Source organism: Hylobates moloch, unplaced genomic scaffold (assembly GCF_009828535.3).
Source record: "Hylobates moloch isolate HMO894 unplaced genomic scaffold, HMol_V3 SCAFFOLD_9, whole genome shotgun sequence".
Taxonomy (NCBI): domain Eukaryota; kingdom Metazoa; phylum Chordata; class Mammalia; order Primates; family Hylobatidae; genus Hylobates; species Hylobates moloch.
The window spans coordinates 8547874-8569102 of record NW_026652284.1 but is presented as its reverse complement, the minus strand read 5'-3'; the positions used below and the strand labels follow the sequence as shown (position 1 = coordinate 8569102).

General features: G+C 50.3%; 1 protein-coding gene across 2 annotated transcripts in view; it reads right to left on the bottom strand.

Moving 5' to 3' along the window:
* H6PD (hexose-6-phosphate dehydrogenase/glucose 1-dehydrogenase) overlaps positions 1–9037 on the bottom strand; it is a 35462-nt gene extending 26425 nt beyond the window's left edge. The window contains exon 1 of one of the 2 annotated variants that reach the window (XM_032758830.2): positions 8749–9037. Coding sequence is in view for 1 of the 2 variants with exons in the window: in XM_032758829.2 (XP_032614720.2) it covers positions 3794–3816 (23 nt within the window). In the remaining variant the exon portion in view is untranslated. Of the gene's footprint in view, positions 1–3793; positions 5737–8748 lie in introns of those variants that run through there. The other variant, XM_032758829.2, reaches the window with a different exon arrangement.
* Between the last annotated feature and the right edge of the window lie 12192 nt (positions 9038–21229).

Genomic DNA, 21229 nt, shown 5'->3' with positions numbered 1-21229 from the left:
GAGTGACCAACCCAAGGTGAGGACCAACAACAGTGTCTGAGCCAGTGGCTACAACCTCCCCCAGGTAAGCAAACCGCCTGGGCTAGTGTTCAGCCTAAACTCAGGCGCTCACATGCATGAGAAGTAGAGGCCTAGGGTGGGTCACAAACACACCAACTATTTGTTTGTTCTGGCCTTCTGTTCTAACCAAGGTTGTAGGGCTTCCTGCGCTGAATTCTTCCTCCACAGCTCTCTGGCTCTCTAGTTTCCAACCAAGGCCAGTGTTGGAGGGAAGGGAAGAAGGAAGTGAGGGGGCAAGTCATCACAGCTGCCATGCCCATGGGAACTAATCAGAAATCCACAGTGGAAATGGGGTTCAGCCTGCAGGTGGGAGCAGTGACGAAGGAACTGAATGGCTGATTTAGCGCCTATTATATGACAGGCATTTTACCAGGTAAAAGATTAACAAAATCATTAACAACTTTAGGAAGCTATAATCTGTTAATACAAATGGGGAAGTTGAGGTTTAAAGAGATAACTTACAAAAGGCCCCACAGAACTGGCCCAATGACCTCTTCACCATCCCTATACAGAGGGGACCAAATCTGCCTCTTGACCCTGACGTCAGACCCCCTCCTCCCACCCCCTCTGCCTCTTCCTCATCTCTCTCAAGATCCATCTCCAAGAGGGTCCTAGTGAGTGACCAACCCAAGGTGAGGACACAACCACAGTGTCTGAGCCAGTGTCTACAGGACACACGATGCGTCCATCACTGGAGCTTTAACTAGAGGATCGGGGCCACACGGGTGGCTCCCTAGCCTTCCTCCCCCACTCTCCCTGTATCTGCCCTCACCCCTAAATACACACATGGACCACAGGACCATTCTGCTTTTTCCTCCTGCTTTCCAGTCCCTGTCCTTGGCCCTTCAAGCATTTTTTCCTCAACCGGCAATCGCTCGTCTGGAGGGAAGGAGAAGCTGCAAGGTCAGTGCAGGAGAGAGGCAGCGAGAAATCTGAAGCCCAGAGAACAGCCTGGAGAAGGAGGAGCCGCCAGCTGGCAGGCTGCGCTTCAGAGCTGCTGATCAGATCCTGGTAGCCAGGGCTCTGGACGTGCCTGGTACAAAGGGAGGAGCTAAGCCTCCAGAGTGCTGGCATGGGCAGGTGGGGGAGCCCCAAGGGCCAGCACCTCTGCCCCCACCCCAGAAGACTGCAGACAGCTGTGACGGATGGCCACCTGGCCTGAACTGACTCCTGGCCCTCTCTTTAATCCTGTTCTGACTCTGAGGTTTGCCACAGTCCTCCCTGACCAGTCCTGTTCTGGGTCCCCGGTTCTCAGGTTGGCCTCCCGTATCTGTTGTTGCCAGCACTCCTTTAAACAAATCCAAGATATTGGGTATTACAACATGATTGCTTACTCTGTGGTTGCAAAACAACTAGAAAACAACTATTTCCTAAATGGGTGTGGGTAGTATGTGTGGGTATTCGTTTTTTTATTATATGTTTTTTTAACCTTTACAGTGTTTCTCAAACTTTAATGAGCATTTGAATTTCCTGGGGATCTTTTTAAAAGGAGATTCTGATGCAGAAGGAAGGGGACCTGAAGTGCTGACAGCTGGTCCAAGAGCACACTTTGAGTAGCAAGACTCTGGAATACTGAGCAGTGAGTACCAGAGCAACGATTCTCATCAAAGGAGGGCATCAGAACAAACACGCGGGCCTCACCTCCTGCTCCCTCTCTCAAGACACAGACATTCTGATCCAGTAGGTGTAGGGTGGGTCCTAACACAGGTATTTCGAAACAGTCTCAAATGGTTTCATGTGCCCATCCCCTTGTAAAAACTGGTTGTTCCTGAATCCAGTAATAATACCTATGTTAACCAAGTAGTCAGCGTGTGCCAGATGACTTAAACGCACCTTTCCAATCATTCCTCATAACAGTCTTGTGGAGGGGGTTCTGTGAGGAGTCTCATTCTACAGACGAGGAAACTGGGAGGTGAAGGAAACTGTCAAGCCACAAAGCCTGGACCCTCGGTCACGATGCTAAACAGCTTCCTTAGTCAAGCAGAAGAAGGAGGCATTTGGGTCCAAGGACCTGGGCTCAAGACCACTGCCTAGCTTCATGATCTAATTAAGTCAGCTAATTAGGCCAGGCACATTGGCTCACGCCTATAATCCCAGCCCTTTGGGAGGCCGAGGCAGGAGGATCACTTGAGCCCAGGACTTCCAGACCAGTCTGGGCAACGCAGCGAGACCCCCATCTCTACAAAAAATATTTAAAAATTAGCTGGGCGTGGTGGCACATGTCTGTAGTCTCAGCTACTCAGGAGGCTGAGGACTGCTTGAGCCCGAGAGGTCCAGGCTGCAGTGAGCCATGATCGCACCACTGCACTCCAGCCTGGTGACAGAGCAACATCCTGTCTCAAAAAAAGTCAATAAAATAAATAAATAAATCAGCTAATTAAATCAGGGAGATGCCCTCCACCTTTCCATAAGGGCGGGTAGGTGATTAGAGCCTTATCGTCCACATTTCTTCATCTACAAAACAGGGCAAATACCATCAACCCAAGGCGGGGGTGGGGGGAGGGGCAGTGAAGATTGAGATGATACATGTGACAAAAATGCTACACAAATGTTAATTAATTAATTAAATGCAAAGTTCCTCCTGGCCCCCAAGGGTGGTATAATACCATTGCTCTCAGGAAAAACACTGTGAACCTCCCTCCTCTCCTGGGGCTACAGAGCCAGGCCCTGCAGACAGCACTGGAGAACCAACCCCGGTTCCTAACTCAACACTCCCGACTAGTCTGGAAGCAGCAGGAGGGAAGGCTGGCTTGGTCATCCTCCCTGCTGCCCTGACAGGGAAAGAAGCAGGCCCAGAGAAGCCCAGTTAAGTCAAAGTCAGGGACAGGGGGACCCCAGCCTCTGGAGCAGAGGCACCCACGGCTCCAACACATCTCCTGGGCTCCAGGCCTCCTCCTCATGCTGCACGGCTCTGCTTCAGAAGGTTTTCTTCGGAGGCACTTCTCCCCTCTGCCTCCTTGCCTGCTCTGAGAGGAATCGGCTGTGAAATAAACCTTCCGAAATTACATACTTGAAGTTAGCCAAAGAGCATGGAAGTAGCCTTCCAAAGGCTTATCCAACTATGAATCACTTCTTTTCAAAAAATTAACAAATCAATGAGAAAATCTTTAGTGAAAAGTTTGAGCAGCTGTAAGGGGAGGCGGCATTAGACTGGGAACTCGAATGTGTGGTGGCTCTTGTCTGGGCCCTGCCTCTAAACAACCACATAACCTTGAACAAGTCATTTAGCCTGGCTGGGCCTCAGTTTCCTCATCGAGGAAATGGGAGGGTGAGATAAAGGATCTGTGTAATCTTTTAGTGTCCCTGTTTTCCGAGGAAAGGTGATCTGCATCCTATTATCCGGGAACTGCCCTCCACTTTTCTATAAGGCAAATGAGTGCTTCGAGCCTTGACCTCTGCAGCCAGGCAGGGAAACAGAGAACTAAAATATGAAGCCAAGAGCTGAGAACTGTGCGTCATTCAGCAGTTAAGACAAAAACTCTTGAAGCTATGACTTACGTGTGTGGAGGATGCAATTTCATTTACAATTCTTATTTAAGATACTTGCCAGAAATACACTCACTACGAAACAAAGTGCTGTGGGGGCATCCTGTAGGGAGGTGGAAAAGACCTTCTGATGGCTCATCTTAGAGCCAGGGCCAACTGCGGGCACATGAACCCAGTCCTGGGCACCCTTCACTGTCTCCAACTCTAATCCTGAGGGCTTCTACGAGTCATCCTGGGAGAGACTTACCCGTTAAAAGGCTCTGCTAACATCCCAGAAGGTGGGAGCCAGGGGGTTTGGATCAGAATCCAGGTTCTGGCCTTTGTTCTCACGCAAGTGGAAGAGGCATGCAGCTGTCCCCGAACAGACCCGGCACAAGCAGACCCAGCCTGTGCTGAAGCTCCAGCCGCAGAGCGTTTTCTGGTAAACCACAGGAGGAAGCAGTTCTAATCCTCTATGCCCAGCAGACAAGGGGTGGGAGAGAGGAGCTGGGAGGTAAAGGTCAATGTCTGCTGCTGCCCTGTTCCCTTTCCCGGCTTTTGACGTTACCCTCTGTGCGCCAGGCAGGAGGAAGGGAAATTTTCTTCAAATCATGACCCATGAGTTTGGAATTTTTTAAAAAGAACATGTGGGAGTAAAACAAAAGTTCAAACTAAAGATCATTTGAAACTAAAGCACAAGGTGATGTGCCTAGTCTTTTTACAACAGCCAACCCAAGGTTTTTGTTTTTGTTGTTTTTTTGTCTGTTTGTTTTTTGCACTCTTCCTGTTCTGGTCCATTTATGCTGAACCCATCAATGCAGATAAAAATCAAGCCTGCTATCTATGACCTCTGATCTGCATTCACTGCCCTCAGGGCCAGAATGGGGACAAAAGCTTCCAGATCGGGATCTGGGGCTCCTTGTTCCTCTCTCATCTCAGAGAATCCTCATTCCCATCTTTAGGTACCTGTCCTATAATCCCAGCACTTTGGTAGACCGAGATGGGAGGACTACTTGAGCCCAGGAGATCAAGACCAGCCTGGGCAACATGGCGAAAACCCGTTTCTACTAAAAATACAAAAGTTAGCTGGGTGTGGTGGCGGGTGCCTGTAATCCCAGCTACTTGGGAGGCTGAGGCAGAAGAATTGCTTGAACCCAGGAGGTGGAGGTTGCAGTGAGCAGAGATCGCACCATTGCACTCCAGCCTGGGTGACAGAGTGAGACTCCGTCTCAAACAAACAAACAAAAAAATCATTAAATAAATTAAAAAGGTAATAAATACTCAAAACTCATTTCTTCCTAATCATCTGACTACATTTCACTAATATCTATGCTCTTGATATTATTTATATCCACTGCATCTATGAGGTGAAGATATTCTATTATAGTGTATTTGAAGTTGGCCAACGTCAGAATATTTACACCACAGATATAGGCAAAGGCTATAAATCAGGTTCCCCACTATTAACCCCACCCCTCACAGTCAGTTGGTAAACATTACCAGCACACAACTGCCTAACTGTCCAAGTCTTTATTTACAGCCCGAACTTCCCCCAAACTCCAGACTCATGCAGTCAATTGCTATTCTGAGAGCATGAGTGGGATGTTTGCCAGACTTAATATGTACAAAACTGAACTGATTTCTCTCCCAATCTGCTTCCAATGTAGCTTTCCCCATTCTCAGTAAATGGCAACTCTATCTTTCCAGGTGTTCAGACCCAGAAACCTTGAGGTCATCTGATCTGTCAGCAAATCCTGTAGTTTCTATCTTCAAAATTTATCTAGAATACAACTGCTTCTCACCACCTTCCACCACTCCACTCCAGTGCCAGCCACCGTCATCTCCATCTGGATTACTACAGGAACTTCCTAATTGGCCTCCTCTATCTGGACCCTCTATGGCTGAGCCTCAACACGGCAGTCAGAGTGACCTTTTTATAGCTCCAGCTGGATCATGCCATTCCTCTGTGCAGACGTCTGCAGAGTCTACACATTCTGGCCTCCCACCCATTACCTCTTTGATCTCTTCTCTTACCATCCTGCCCGTCTAGGCTCTGGCCGCCCAGCCTCCTGCCTCAGGGCCTTTGCACTTGTTCTCTCCGCCTGGCCAACTCCCCCATGTCCCCCACCAGGTCCACGTGGTTTACTCCCTCACTAACTTCAGTTCTTTGCTAAAATGTCATCTTCTCAGTGAGGCTTACTCAGACCACTCTAAAATTGTAAACCGCCCACCCCCATCCTCCTCTCCTGCTTTATTTCTCCCCACAGTACATCGCTTTCTAATATACTGTATGCTAATTACATTCATTTTTCCTATTGTCTGCCATTCCTTTTCCCAAGAGTGTGCGTGCCAATGAGGACAGGGACTTTTGTTTGTTTTGTTCTCCGCAGTACCTCCAGTATCCAAAACAAGGCCTGGCATACAGAAGGTGCTCTATAAATATCTGCTAAATGAACAAATAAATCCCATTTGCACAGGACCACTGTCGTTTCTGCATTTGAAATACGGCACAAAGGAATATATCTCTAATGGTGACTTCAAGCACTGTGACACAGCACACATTAGCGGCAGCTTACTACTTGGAACAACACTTTTAATAAAAGAGCTATTTATGGAGTATTTAACTATATGCCAAATGCTAGGCTATCAGTGTGACATGCATCATACCATTTAAGTCTTGCCACAACCACGAGGTAGGTAACATGATTATCCCCATTTTAGCAAGGAGTAGAGAGGAAACTAAGGCAAAGAGAAGTCAAATAACATGGCCAGGCACAGTGGCTCACGCCTATAATCCCAGCACTTCGGGAGGCTGAGGCAGGAGGATCACTGGAGGTCGGGAGCTTAAAACCAGCCTGGCCAACATGGTGAAACCCCATCTCTACCAACAATACAAAAATTAGCCAGGCGTGGTGGCAGGTGCCTGTAATCCCAGCTACTTGGGAGGCCGAGGGAGAAGAATCACTTGAACCCAGGAGGTGAGCGTTGCAGTGAGCTGAGATCGCACCACTGCACTCCAGCCTGGGCAACAAAGCGAGACTCCATCTCAAAAAAAAAAGAGAAGTCAAATAACTTACTAAAGGTCGAGCAGCTAGAGGTGACAGGATTTGAATACAGTCTGGTACCAGAGCTAACCTTCCTGTAAAATGTGACTACATCCCTGAATGGCAAAATGTAAAACCCTGTATTAGTGTAGATACTGAACAGTGGTTTAAACCAGGCAGGCTGTTTCTCTGCTCCATGAAGTCAAGCTGTTCCGAACACTAACTGCGGTAACCAGCCTCGGCCTCCCGGATCCGCTTTGCCTTTCACAGTTCTTCCTTCTGACATCATGAAGACATCATGCATAAGCCTCAGTTGCTTTGTTGAAACCTGGAAGACCTTCAAGGGCTAGTTTTTGGAGAACTGGTTACATGAGAATATCCTGGATTCAAATCCCTGCCACTCAGTAACTATGTACCCTCAGACAAGTTATTTAACCTCTCTGTACCTCAACCACAGAATGGGAAAACAAATTGATGGGAAGCATGTAAGGCACTTAGCACAATGCCTGGCATACAGTAAGCACCCGAGAAATCCTAGCTGCTTTTTTTTTTTTTTTTTTGAGACGAAGTCTAGCTTTGTTACCCAGGTTGGAGTGCAGTGGCACAATCTTGGTTCACTGCAACCTCCGTCACCGGAGGCGGGGCGGTTCAAGCGATTCTCCTGCCTTAGCCTCCCCAGTAGCTGGGATTACAGGCATCCGCTGCCCCCATGCCCAGCAAATTTTTTGTATTTTTAGTAGAGACGGGGTTTCACCATGTTGGCCAGGCTGGTCTTGAACTCTTCAAGTGACCTGCCCGCCTTGGCCTCCCAAAGTGTTGGGATTACAAGTGTGAGCCACTGGGCCCGGCCAGAAATGTTAGTTTCTATCATTAAACCATTAGCATCACGAATGAAGTCCTTCTTGCTAGCTTCTTGAACTGCTGTTAAAACCAACTAACCAGCTGGGCGCGGTGGCTCACGCCTGTAATCCCAGCACTTTGGGAGGCTGAGGTGGTGGATCACCTGAGGTCAGGAGTTCAAGACAAGCCTGGATAACATAGTGAAACCCCGTTTCTACTAAAAAATACATAAAATTAGCTGGGTGTGGTGGCACGCGCCTGTAATCCCAGCCACTCAGGAGGCTGAGGTGGGAGAATCGCTTGAACCCAGGAGGAGAAGGTTGTAGTGGGCCGAGATCACGCCATTGCACTCCAGCTTGGGCAACAAGAGTGAAACTCCGTCCCAAAAAAAAAAAAAAAAAAAAAAAACAAACAACTAACCATCCACCACAGAAAACATGCCAAGGAAAAACTCAGAGAGCTTTTCATGACCTTCCAATCATAATGATGAAAAATTAAAGGGATATTATGCATAATTTAAAATACGCTGTCTGGGCGTGGTGCTTCACACCTGTAATCCCAACACTTTGGAAGGCTTAAGCAGGAGGTTCGTTTGAGCCCAGGAGTTCGAGATCAGCCTGGGCAACATGGTGAGACCACTGTCTCTACAAAAGGTTTAAAAATTAGCCAGGCGTGGTGGTGCGCGCCTGTGGTCCCAGCTACCCGGGAGGCTGAGGCAGGAGGATGGCCTGAGCCCAAGAGGTGGAGGCTGCAGGGAACCGTGTTTGTGCCACTGCACTCCAGCCTGGGCAACCAAGCAAGACCCTATCTTTTATAAAAAAGTAAAAAAATAAAAATAAAAAATATGCCCATTTGACACCAGTTTTCCCTCATCTGCTGCCTGTCATGAGCCATGGGCCTGTTGCGGGTGCAGGGGGAGTGGGCAAGGGCACTTCTTTCCAGAAGTTCTCACTTCTGGCTAAGCATTCAAGGTTGGGTGAGCTGATCTTCAGAGATCCAGAGAGGTTTGCCTCTGGAAAACCGTTCACTGGATCCGGGTACGGGAAACGCTATGTGAAACCCGAGGGCTAATCAATGCCAAAGATTAAGCAGGTCCCGGGGGAAAGCACGGAGTTCCCCCTCTCCTGGAACTCAGTTCCGGGAAGCCCAGGGAAAGGACAGCTCGGCCGCTCGGGGCGACCCTGGAGGGAGCCAGGCCGCCTCCTGAGCAGTCCCAAAGCCGGCAGCCCCAGGCTCCGCGGGGCTGGCAGCGCAGGCTCCGGGGCTCGGCGCGGCCTCGGGCCCGGCGGCGGCGCGGGTTGGAGGCGCCGGGGCCGGGGAGGTGGCGGGGGGCGCTTACTTCCTCTCGCGCGGCGGCGCAGGCCGCTCCTCCGGGATACGGCCGGGACGGCGCTGAGGGCCGGGCCCGCTCCCGAGGGCTCCCCTGCGCCCCGGGCCGCACCTTCTCTTCCGCAGGGCCCGTCACCCCGACAAGTGCGCGTGTCACGCGGTCACGCGCCTCACGACACTCCGATACCGCCTGCGGAGCCCGCGGCGGCCGCAGGGGAAGGCGCGATGCCAAGGCCAGCCCAGCCGCCACACCGCCCCAGACCTCAGGCCTCCACGGCCTTGCGCGCCGCGAGACTGGGGCCCCGGCCGGGGGCGCGCGCGGCGGGGGCGGGGCGGGGTCGCCGGCGAGGCCACGCCCCCCACTGGCGGCCGCCGGGGCGGGGCCTCGGAGCTTCCGGGGCGAGGCGGTGGGTCTGCTTCGAGCCTCCGCCCCCGCCCTTCCCTTCGGCCCCCTGACGGCCGTGCGTCCTAGAACTGTTCTGCCGCGTCCGAGACGAGCGCCGGACCCAGAAGTGGCCGAGGGACGTAGTTGTGTCGTTTAGGGGACCCGGGGTGCTGGCTGCTCCCTACGATCTGGCACCCGCTCTGGGACTCCCCAGGCCTTGCTTTTCCCATCTGTAGAATGAGCGGCTCCGTCCTTCCCGTCTTCAATATCCAGAGTAGGGATTTAGAAGTCGGAGCGCACGCGCTGGCCACGCCTCCGCGCACAGCTTCAGATCTCTGCCACCCCTTATCACTTGTGTGACCTTGAGTTCAGTTTCTTCATCTGTACAGTGGGGACAATGGGAGTACCTGCCTCCGGGGTTGTCTGGCACTTGGGTGCTTAGTAAGCGGAAGCTGGGACCCGTGTGGCAAATGGAAGACGTTTGCTAAGACATTGCTAAGAAAGACAGCAAATGGAATCAGGGCTTCTCTGTAGGGTGAGAGGTATTTAAGTGAGAAAACGGGATCAGCTGCCTCTCAGAGCACTCAGTCCCCTTCCTGTCCCCCACCATTATCAGGCAGTAGGTGGCCCTCACCCTGCTCCCCAACCTGCTCCCCACTTTTTCTTTCTTTTCTTTTTTTTCTCTTTTTTTTTTTTTTGAGACAGAGTCTCGCTCTGTCACCCAGGCTGGAGTGCAGTGGCGCTATCACAGCTCACTGCAGCCTCCGCCTCCCGGGCTCAAGTGATCCTCCCGCCTCAGCCTCCCAAGTAACCGGAATCACAGATGTTCACCACCACTGCTGACTAATTTTTCAACGTTTTGTAGAGACAGGGTCTCACTTTGTTGCCCAGGCTGGTGTCGAACTCCTGGGCCCAAGTGGTTCTCTCACGTTGGCCTCCCAAAGTGCTGGGAGGAGATTCTGACCTGAGAGAAAATGTGCTGCAGCTTTTTATTTCCTGATGGTTCCATTAGAGGTGGGAGCGTCTGGAACTAGCAGAGGGAACTTGGCAGTGGCCGGCAGGACTGAGTGGGGCCAACAGGCATGATTACCACACAGGATGTTAGGCAAGGGGTTCCGGGAAGGCTGGGAGCTGAGGGGGGCTGGGCCTCACTGTCACCAAGGCCAGGGGCCATCCGGGAGCCCGCAGAGGGCTGCCAAGCCTCGGCAAGGATTTAGGTCACACTGAGTGGGCCTGGCAGAGGGGGGAGCCAGGGAGCCAGGCACTCTCTGGGCTGCCTCCACAGCTGGAAGTGAGCAGGAAGGCTTAGGGCAGGACTGGGCCAGAGCAGACTCAAATGATGCCGGGACTCTTGGCCTAGAGCCGTTCCCATGTTCTGTGGCCCTGAGTGTGTCAGGCACCCACATAGCTCTGAAAACCGGGGCCCAGGAAGGCACAGATAGAAGTGGGCAGGTGTCCAGAGGCAGGACTAGGGGGTCATTTCCCACATCTCCATGTGGCCATCAGAGGGTGATCTGCTACCTTGAGGGCTTCTTTAAAAATAGCCCCAGGCCAGGCATAGTGGCTCATGCCTGTAATCACAGCACTTTGGGAGGCCGAGGCAGGTGGATCCCCTGAGGTCAGTAGTTCCAGACCAGCCTGGCCAACATGATGAAACCCCATCTCTACTAATAATACAAAAAAAAAAAAACAAGTGTGGTGGCGCACCTGTAGTCCTAGCTACTCGGGTGGCTGAGGCGCGAGAATCGCTTGAATCCAGGATGCAGAGGTTGCAGTGAGCCGAGATCGCGCCATTTCACTCCAGCCAGGACAACAGGGTGAAACTGTGTCCAAAAAAAAAAAAAAAAAGCCGGGTGCGGTGGCTCACTCCCGTAATTCTAGCACTTTGAGAGGCCAAGGCGGGTGGATCACCTGAGGTCAGGAGTTCCAGACCAGCCTGACCCAATATGGTGAAACCCTGTCTCTACTAAAACTACAAAATTAACTGGGTGTGATGGCGCATGCCTGTAATCCCAGCTACTTGGGAGGCTGAGGCAGGAGAATAGCTTGAACCTGGGAGGTGGAGGTTGCGGTGAGCCGAGATTGCGCCATTGCATTCCCGCCTATGCAACAAGAGTGAAGCTCGGTCTCAAAAAAAAAAAAAAAAGCCCCAAACTAAGTCAGTTGTAACCTGCTTACTAAGAAAACGTCCACCTGATTAGGTAATATTGGGGTGGGGTCTGAGGAGGGAATTAGCCTGGGGTGTCACAATGCCCTCCCAACCCTATGTCCACTCCCACACCACCCTGAGATGTTTCATTTCTCCTCCTGTCTTTCCTTGCCTTACCTTCACCTCAGTCTCATCCTGCCTCTGCACCTTCCAGTTTTCTCTGGGCAATCAATTGCTTTGCCTTCTTTCCATCATGAAGACGATTAGGTCGTGCTAAGCCCCAGTCATCCTGGTGTGAGAGTACTGCCACCCAAAACACAAAAATCGAAAACCTCGTCCCTATGGGCCCTGGCATTGGTTTCTGCACCTTTGCCTGTCTGAAGCTTTTCTTGTTTCTGTGCTGACCGCAGCTACAAGGGACCAGGTGTGTGCCCAGAACCCCGTGAAGGAAGCCGGGAGAGTGAAGGAAGCTGGGAGAAAGGAATGATGCCCCATGAGTCGGCCTGGGGGTGTCCTGTGGCCAGAATTCTGTCTGTGGTTTATCTCGTGCTTTAAAAGGAGCGCCCTGGGGCTCTATTTATGAAGTGGATTTTGGGGGATTTTTCTTCCTAGCCCTTAAACTGTGGGGTAGGCAGAAGTCAGGGTGAATTCAGCCTGCTTTACAGACAAGGAAAGTGAGACCCAGAGAGATGAATGACTCACAGAGATGCCTGTGGAGTTAGAAATAAAATCCCATTGCAGTTTCTATTTTCAGGTGTCACTCCCTAAGGCAGCTCTGCTGGCTTCCTCTTGCTTCTCGCAGGAGGTGGGGAGGGAGGGAAACAGGTAGAGATTTTTCAGCCACGAGTAGATCTTTTCATCCTCAGACATGAGGAGCCTCTTTTTAAAAATTTTTATTTTATTTTTTGAGATGGAATCTCACTCTGTCACCCAGGCTGGAGTGCAGTGGCACGATCATAGCTCACTGCAGCTTCAACCTCCCGGCTCAAGTGATCCCCCCGCCTTAGCCTCCTGAGTACCTGAGACTACAGGTGTACGCCACTATGCCTGGCTAATTTTTTTCTTTCTTTTTTTTTTTTTTTTGCAGAGCTAGGCCCTCACTATGTTGCCCAGACTGGCCTCTAAGGTATCCTCCCACCTCGACCTCCCAAAGTGCAAGTGTTACAGGCATGAGCCATTGTAACAGACCTTTTTTATTTTTTAAGATTAGCTTCCTAAAGTCCACATAAAGTAGTTATGTAATGCTTTCCATTGTTGCCATAACAATATACCACCATTTAGTGGCTTAAACAACCCAAATTTATTATCTTACAGTTCTGGAGGTCAGAACTTGTGTCTTACCAGGCTAAAATAATGGGTCAGCCTAAATTCCTATCTGGAGGAGCCATATCTGGTCAAAGCATAATTCAGTACCTTGTGGTTTTAGGACGGAAATCCCCCTTTCCTTGCTGGCTTCAGCTGAAGGGCATTCTCGGCTTCTAGAGGGTACCACACTCCTTGGCTTGTGGCCCCTTTCTTCCACCTTCAAAGCCAGCAATGGGAGATCCAGTGATTTCTTTCTCCCCTGTGCCCTTTTCAGGGTCATCTCTCTGACCCAGTTGGGGAAGGCTCTCTGCTTTTTTTTTTTTTTTTTCTTTTTTTTTTGAGACAGAGTCTCGCTCTGTCACCCAGGCTGGAATGCAGTGGCGTGATCTCAGCTCACTGCAACCTCCACCTCCCGGGTTCATGTTCATGCCATTCTGCTGCCTCAGCCTCCCGAGTAGCTGGGACTACAGGCGCCCGCCACCACGCCCGGCTAATTTTTTGTATTTTTAGTAGAGACGGGGTTTCACCATGTTAGCCAGGCTGGTCTCGATCTCCTGACATCGTGATCCGCCCACCTTGGCCCCCCAAAGTGCTGGGATTACAGGCGTTAGCCACCATGCCTGGCCGGGTCTCTGGCTGGGTCTCTGCTTTTAAAAACTCATGTGAGCCAGGTTTGGTGGTTCACGCCTGTAATCCCAGCACTTTGGGAGACCGAGGCGGGCAGATCACCTGAGGTTAGGAGTTCAAGACCAGCCTGACCAACATGGTGAAACCCTGTCTGTACTAAAAAACCAAAAATAAGCTGGGCGTGGTGGTGGGCACCTATAATCCCAGCTACTCGGGAGGCTGAGGCAGGAGAATTGCTTGAACCCAGGAGGCAGAGGTTGCAGTGAGCCGAGATTGTGCCACTGCACTCTAGCCTGGGCAACAGAGCGAAACTCAGTCTCAAAAAAAAAAAAAAAAGTTAGCAGGGTGACATGGTGTGTGCCTGTAATCCCAGCTACTTGGGAGGCTGACACGGGAGAATAGCTTGAACCTGGGAGGCAGAGGTTGCAGTGAGCTGAGATCACACCACTGCACTCCAGCCTGGGTGACAGAGCGAGACTTCGTCTCAAAAAAAAAAAAAACACTCATGATTAGATTGGGGGCATTTATATAATCCAGGATAATCTCCTTATATCAGGGTCCACACACTTAATCACATCTTGCAAAGTCTCTTTTGCCACTTAAGGTAACAGACACTAGTTCAGGCATCAGGGCCTGTTTTTTTGTTGTTGTTTTGTTTTGTTTTTTGAGAGAGTCTCACTTGGTCACCCAGGCCGAAGTGCAGTGGCACAATTATGCTTACGTGACCTCGTGCTCAAACAGCCTTCCTGCCTTAGCCTCTCCAGTAGTTGAGACTACAGGCACACATCTGATTTGCTTTTTGTAGTGACAAAGCCTTACTCTCTTGCCCAGGCTGGTCTTGAGCTCCTGGGCTCAAGCAATCCTCCTGTCTCAGCCTCCCAAAGTGATTACAGGTGTGAGTCACTGCACCCAGCTGGACTTTTTTTTTTTTTTTGAGGCGGAGTGTCTCGCTGTCACCCAGGCTGGAGTGCACTGGTTCAATCTCGGCTCACTGCAACCTCCGCCTCCTGGGTTCAAGCTATTCTCCTGCCTCAGCCTCCCAAGTAGCTGAGATTTCAGGCACCCGCCACCACGCCCGGCAAATTTTTTTGTATTTTTAGTAGAGATGGGGTTTCACCATGTTGGCCAGGCTGGTTTTAAACTCTTCACCTCAAGTGATCCACCCACCTTGGCTTCCCAAAGTGCTAGGATTACAGACATGAGCCACTGCGCCTGGTTCCAGCAGGACATCTTTAGTCATTGTTCTGCCTACCACAAATTATAAATTTGCAAATTCTCAAACCCTCTTGATGATCCAGGATTTTTATCACAGTTTTTATTTTTTTCTTGAGACAGAGTCTCGCTCTGTGGCCCAAGCTGGAGTGCAGTGGCACAATCCTCACTGCAACCTCTGCCTCCTGGGTTCAAGTGATTTTCCTGCCTCAGCCTCCTGAGTATCTGGGATTACAGGCGCCTGCCACCACACCCAGCTCATTTTTGTATTTTTTAGTAGAGACGGGGTTTCACCATGTTGGCCAGGCTGGTCTCGAACTCCTGACCTCAGGTGATCTGCCTGCCTTGGCCTCCCAAAGTGCTGGGATTATAGGCATGAGCCACTGCGCTGGGCCCACAATTTTTCATAATAGCTGTATTGAGAGAAAACTCACCTACTATGCAACCTACTCATTGAAAGTGTGCAATTCAATGGTTTTTAGTATATTCACGGAGTTTTGCAACCATCACCACAATCAAGTTTACAATATTTTTCACCCCGACAGGAAACCCTGTACCCATTAGCAGTCACTCCCCATTTTCCCCCCACCCGCTAGGCCCTAGGCAATCACTAATCTATTTTCTGTCCCTATGGATTTGCCTTTTGCAGACATTTCATCTAAATGAATCATACAATATATGGCCGTTTGTGGCTAAATATGTTATATATAGACACAGGCATATATGTGTGTCTGAGTAATGTTTTCAGCGTTCATTCATGTTGTATCGTGTATCACTGCCTCATTCCTTTTTTTTTTTTTTTTTGAGACAGAGTCTCGCTCTGTCGCTCAGGCTGGAGTGCAGTGGCCTGATCTTGGCTCACTGCAACCTCCGCCTCCCGGGTTCAAGTGATTCTCAGCCCTCAGCCTCCTGAGTAGCTGGGATTACAGGCATACGCCACCATGCCCAGTTAAGTTTTGTATGTTTAGTAGAGACAGGGTCTTGTCATGCTTGCCAGGCTGGTCTTGAACTCCTGGCGTCAAGTCATCTGCTTGCCTCAGCCTCCCAGAGTGCTGGGATTATAGGCGTGAGCCACTTCACCCTGCTGCTTCGTTCCTTTTCATTGTTAAATCATATTTAATTTTATGGATATACACCACATTTTGTTGATCCATTCATTGACTGATGAACATTTGGGTTGTTTCTGCTTTTTACTGTTATGAATAATGTAGTTATGAATATGTGTGTATATGTTTTTCTATAGATGTATGTTTTCATTTTTCTTGGGTGCATACCCATGAGTGGAAGAACTGGGTCAGCTGTTAATTCTTTTTTTTTGAGACAGTCTTGCTCTGTCACCCAGGCTGGAGTGCAGTGGCAAGATCTTGGCTCACTGCAACCTCTGCCTCTTGTGTTCAAGCAATTCTCCTGCCTCAGCCTCCCGAGTCGCTGGGATTACAGGCGTCTGCCACTATGCCTAGCTAATTTTTTTTTTTTTTAGTAGAGGCAAGGTTTCACCATGTTGGCCAGAACTGGTCTCAAACTCCTGACCTCAGGTTATCCACCTGCCTCAGCGCCCCCTAAGTACTGGGATTACAGGTGTGAGCCACCGTGCCTGGCTCTTCGGCTGGTAATTCTATGTTTAGCCTTTTCAGGAACTGCGAGACTGTTTTCCAAAGTTACAGCACCATTCTCTGTTCTCACCAACAGTGTACAGGGGTTCCAATCTCCCCACATCCTCACCAACACTTACTATTGCCTGACTTTTTTTTTTTTTTTGAGACAGAGTCTCGCTCTGTCGCCCAGGCTGGAGTGCAGTGGCACGATTTTGGCTCACCACAACCTCTGCCTCCCGGGTTCAAGCGATTCTCCTGCCACAGCCTCCCAAGTAGCTGGGATTAAAGGCGTGTGCCACCACGCCCAGCGAATTTTTTTGTATTTTTAGTAGAGATGGGGTTTCACCATGTTGGCCAGGCTGGTTTTGAAATCCCGACCTCAAGTGGTCCGCCTGCCTTGGCCTCCCAAAGTGCTAGGATTACAGGGTGAGCCACCACGCCTGGCCCCGACTTTTTTATTATAGCTATCCGAGTGGGTGTCAAGTGGGAGTTAATTGTCATTTTGCTTTCATGTCCCTGATGGCCTATGGTGTTGATCATCTTTTCATGTGTTTATTGGCCATTGAGTGTCTTCTTTGGAGAAATATCTAGTCAAATTCTTTGCCCAGTTTTCTTTTTTTCTTAAGAGAAGGAGTCTTTTTTTTTTTTTTTTTTTTTTTGAGACAGGGTCTGGCTCTGTCACCCAGGCTCAAGCGCAGTGGCGTGATCTCCACTTACTGCAACGGCAGCCACCAAGGGGGCTCAAGCCATCCTCCCACCTCAGCCTCCATGGTAGCTGGGACCTCAGGTGCGTGCCACCACACCTGGCTGATTTTTGTATTTTTTGTAGAGGTGGGATTTCGCCATGTTGCCCAGGGTGATCTGGAACACCTGAGCTCAAGTGATCCACCCACCCTGGCTTCCCAAAGTGCTGGGATTACAGGCGTGAGCCACTGCACCTGCCCACATTTTTCAGGGTTGTTTTTTTTTTTTTTGTCTTTTTAATTGTGTTGTTAGAGTTGTTTATACATTCTAGATACAAATCGCTTACCAAATGTACGATTTGCAAAAATTTTCTCCCGTTCTGTGGATTGTCTTTTCACTTTCTTGGTGGTGCCCTTTAAAGCTTAAGTGTTTAACCCCCATGATGTTCAGTGTATCTATTGATTTTTGTTTAACCCCATGATGTTCAGTGTATCTATTGATTTTTGTTTAACCCCATGATGTTCAGTGTATCTATTGATTTTTGTTTAATCCTGATGATGTTCAGTGTATCTATCTATTTATTTATTTATTTTTGAGATGGAGTTTCACTCTTGTTGCCCAGGCTGGAGTGTAATGGCGTGATCTTGGCTCACTGCAACCTCCACCTCCTGGGTTCAAGTGATTCTCCTGCCTCAGCTTCCCAAGTAGCTGGGATTACAGGCATGTGCCACCACACCCAGATAATTTTTGTATTTTCAGTAGAGATGGGGTCTCATCACGTTGGTCAGGCTGGTCTGGAACTCCTGACCTCAAGTGATCCACCTGCCTCAGCCTCCCAAAGTGCTGGGATTGCAGGTATGAGCCAGTGCACCCAGCCATCTATTGATTTTTGTTGCTTGTGCTTTTGGTGTCATAGCTAATAAAGGCTTTGCCCAGTCCAACATCATGGAGATTTATGCTTGCATTTTCTTCTTCTAAGAGTTCAGTGGTTTTGGCACTTGGATTTAGGTTTCTGATAATCTTTAGTTAGTTTTTGTAAATGATGTGAGGTAGGGGGTCCAGCTCCCTTCGTTTGCACGTGGATATCCCATTGTCCACGGGGACAGCCCAACAATGCAGGCCGTTCCGTGGTATACTCCAAGAGCCTTTGCTTGCATAGACATGCAACATGGTATGCCCAAAGTGCCTCCCTGGTCCAGAAGGTAGACCCTGGAAGACCAATGCTTGGCAAATAACAGGCCCTCAAAAACTGTTTGTCAAATGAACGTGCTGTAAGCTAGGGAGGCTGAGCCACCACCGAGTCCAGGTGCTGGAGTCTCCTTCGCTCTACAGAGGCTCCGAGGGACTTCAGCTTGGCCACAATCTGTTGGTGCCCCTGGGGAAAAGGGACAAACTGTCAGTGCTACTACTTCCTGAGCTGGATCTCAGGAGAAAAAAGCCTCAGATTTTTTTTTGAGGCTGCCTGGGGGAAGGAGAGTTGAGGGAAGAGAAGAGAGGAACTGGGGAGCAGCCGGCCTGGATATGAACCAGGACAGGGGACCTTGAGTAATGAAGAGGGAAGCTCCTGTACTCAAGGTCGATGTTTCTTGCCTTAAGCTTCAAGAGGCAAAGGCAGGGAGAAGCTCTTGGCTGGCAGATAAAATGAGAAGATAAAAGTGCTGGCAGCCACCCCAGACATCTCTGCGCCAGCAAAAGCTGCATCATCTCCTTCGGGCCAAGTAGAGACGCAGCCTGGGGACAGCCAGGCGATGGACGAGCCTGGGGTCTGGGGGAAGGACAAGGAACCCTCAGAGGGGAAATGTGCTGGTCAGCAGGACCTCACCAAACAGCCGCTGGCTTCCCATTGGCTTCTCCAGGAAGCAGGTGCTGTCTGTCTTTCCCCAGCCCTGACGCTGCAGTGGGCTGGTCTGGGGCCAGAAGTTTGGAAGCCTCTGGTGAGGCGGCAGTTCCCAAGTGGCTGCAGGGTCACAGCAGGAGACAACCCTGCATTGGTCCAGCCCTGGCACCTCTCTGCTGTCCAGTCCTGAACGAGGTAAGGCACCCCTCATTCGTGCAACCAACACCATGCACCAGGCATGTGCCAGGCTCAGGGGGCACAGCAGCAAACCAGGCCCCTGCTCTCAGGGAGCTCAGATTCTACGCCAAGTAGGCAGGCATGGTGGGGAGACAGACAATAAACAAGTGAATCGTGACAGAGAGTGGCAGATGCCACAAAGCACATAAAACCAAGTGATGGAAGAAAGTGTCTGACTGGGTCCTTAAGGGTGGCCTCTCCAAAAGGTGACATTTGACTGAGACTAAAGGGAAAGAGGCCAGTCGTGCAAGAGCTGGAGGAACAGCATTCTGGGTGGACAGAACAGCAGGTACAAAGGCCCTGAGGCAGGAACTGGCTTGGTGTCATTGAAGAACGGGAAGGAGGCCAGCACGCAGAGCACTGAGCTCAGCACCCAGGAGCAGATTGCAGGGCTGAGACCTGCAGGGCCTCGTAGACCACAGTAGGAACTGTGGGGTTCACTCTAATTTGTAACAGAAGGTTCTAGGGAATTTTAAATGAGAGAATGATGTGATCAGTTTTCACTTTAGAAGAGTCCTTCGGGCTCCTGGGTCACAGGCCTAGAGGAGAAGCACGTTAGTCAGGTGTGGAGGAGTCTCTGGGAGGGTCCGATGGGCTTGCTGCACAGTGCTGCGGTCTTTTAAAGTGATGGCTTTATAGGCCAGATGCGGTGGCTCATGCCTGTAATCCCAGCAAGTGGGCAGATCACTTGAGGCCAGGAGTTCGAGACCAGCTTGATCAACATGGTGAAACCCCGTCTCTACTAAAAATACAAAAAATAGCTTAACGTGGTGGTGCACACCTGTAATCCCAGCTACTCCGCAGGCTGAGGCAGGAGAATCGCTTGAACCCGGGAGGCAGAGGTTGCAGTGAGCCGAGACTGCGTCACTGCACTCCAGCCTGGGTGACAGAGTGAAACTCTGTCTCAAAATAAATAAGTGAAGATTTTATTATTATTTAGGTTTGGCAAAGCCCAACAGATCAGGATACAAATGCCATTGAAGGATAATTGTTTAGACTCACAGACTCCAAGAAGAGGGAACACTCTTGGTGGGGCGCGGTGGCTCATGCCTGTAATCCCAGCACTTTGTGAGGCCGAGGCAGGCAGATCATGAGGTCAGGAGATCGAGACCATCCTGGATAACATGGGGAAAACCTGTCTCTACTAAAAATACAAAAAATTAGCCAGGCGTGGTGGCACGTGCCTGTAGTCCCAGCTACTTGGGAGGCTGAGGCAGGAGAATCACTTGAACCAGGGAGGCAGAGGTTGCAGTAAGCCGAAATCATGCCACTGCACTCCAGCTTGGTGACAGAGCAAGACTCTGTCTCAAAAAAAAAAAAGAAGAAGAAGAAGAGAAGGAAGAGGAAGAAAAGGAGGAAGAAGAGGAAGAGGAGGAAGAAGAGGAAGAAGAAGAAGAAGAAAAAGATGAAGAGGAAGAGGACGAAGGAGAAGGGGAAGAGGAAGAGAAAGAAGAAAGAGGAAGAGGAAGAGGAAGAAGAAGAAGAAGAAGAAGAAGAAGGAGAAGGAGAAGGAGAAGGAGAAGGAGAAGGAGAAGGAGAAGGAGAAGAAGAAGAAGAAGAAGAAGAAGAAGAAGAAGAAGAAGAAGAAGAAACGCCACCCTCAGGGAGTCCACGTGGAAAAGCACCAGCATGGGTCTCGGGGGTAGAGAAAGCAAGGGGCAAATGTGGCAGAGCCCTGATTGTGGTTCCTGTGGAAAGAGTGGGTGAGGCAGGGCAGGCTGGCCTAGGATTGGATAGTGTGGATGATTCCGGCAGGCTCTGGGCAGCGGGCTGTCCCCAGCCATCCGGTCCCTGGCCTGGGTTGACCAGGGCAGGGGGATGGGGGCCCTTCAGGGAGACCCTGATTAAGGAGGTGATGGGATGTGGGCTCTGAGTGGGTTGGCATGAAAGGTAGGCTCCCAGGCAAGGCCTTTACTATCTCTAGAAACTGGCCAGCCCTGGGAGGGGCAGTCCCTCAGGGTCAGCAAGACCCCAAAGGTCAAAGCATCAGAAACACAAGGTTAACACACAGAGGACGTCTGTGTTCTATGGAGAGAGGTTAGGGAGAGGAAATGGATGGGCTTTGCTGATGGATTAGATGTAAGTGACCAGGGAAGTGGTATAATCAAAGATGATGCCTTGGCTGGATGTGGAGGGTCACATCTGTATTCCCAACACTTTGGGAGGTTGAGGTGGTCAGATGACTTGAGGTCAGGAGTTCAAAACCAGCCTGGCCAAGCTGGTGAAACCCTGTCTCTACTAAAAATACAAAAATTAGGCCAGGTATGGTGGCTCATGCCTGTAATCCCAGCACTTTGGGAGGCTGAGGTGGACAGATCACGAGGTCAAGGGATCGAGACCATCCTGGCCAACATAGTGAAACCCTGTCTCTACTAAAAATATAAAAATTAACTGGGCGTGGTGGCACACACCTATAATCCCAGCTACTTGGGAGGCTAAGGCATGAGAATCTCTCGAACC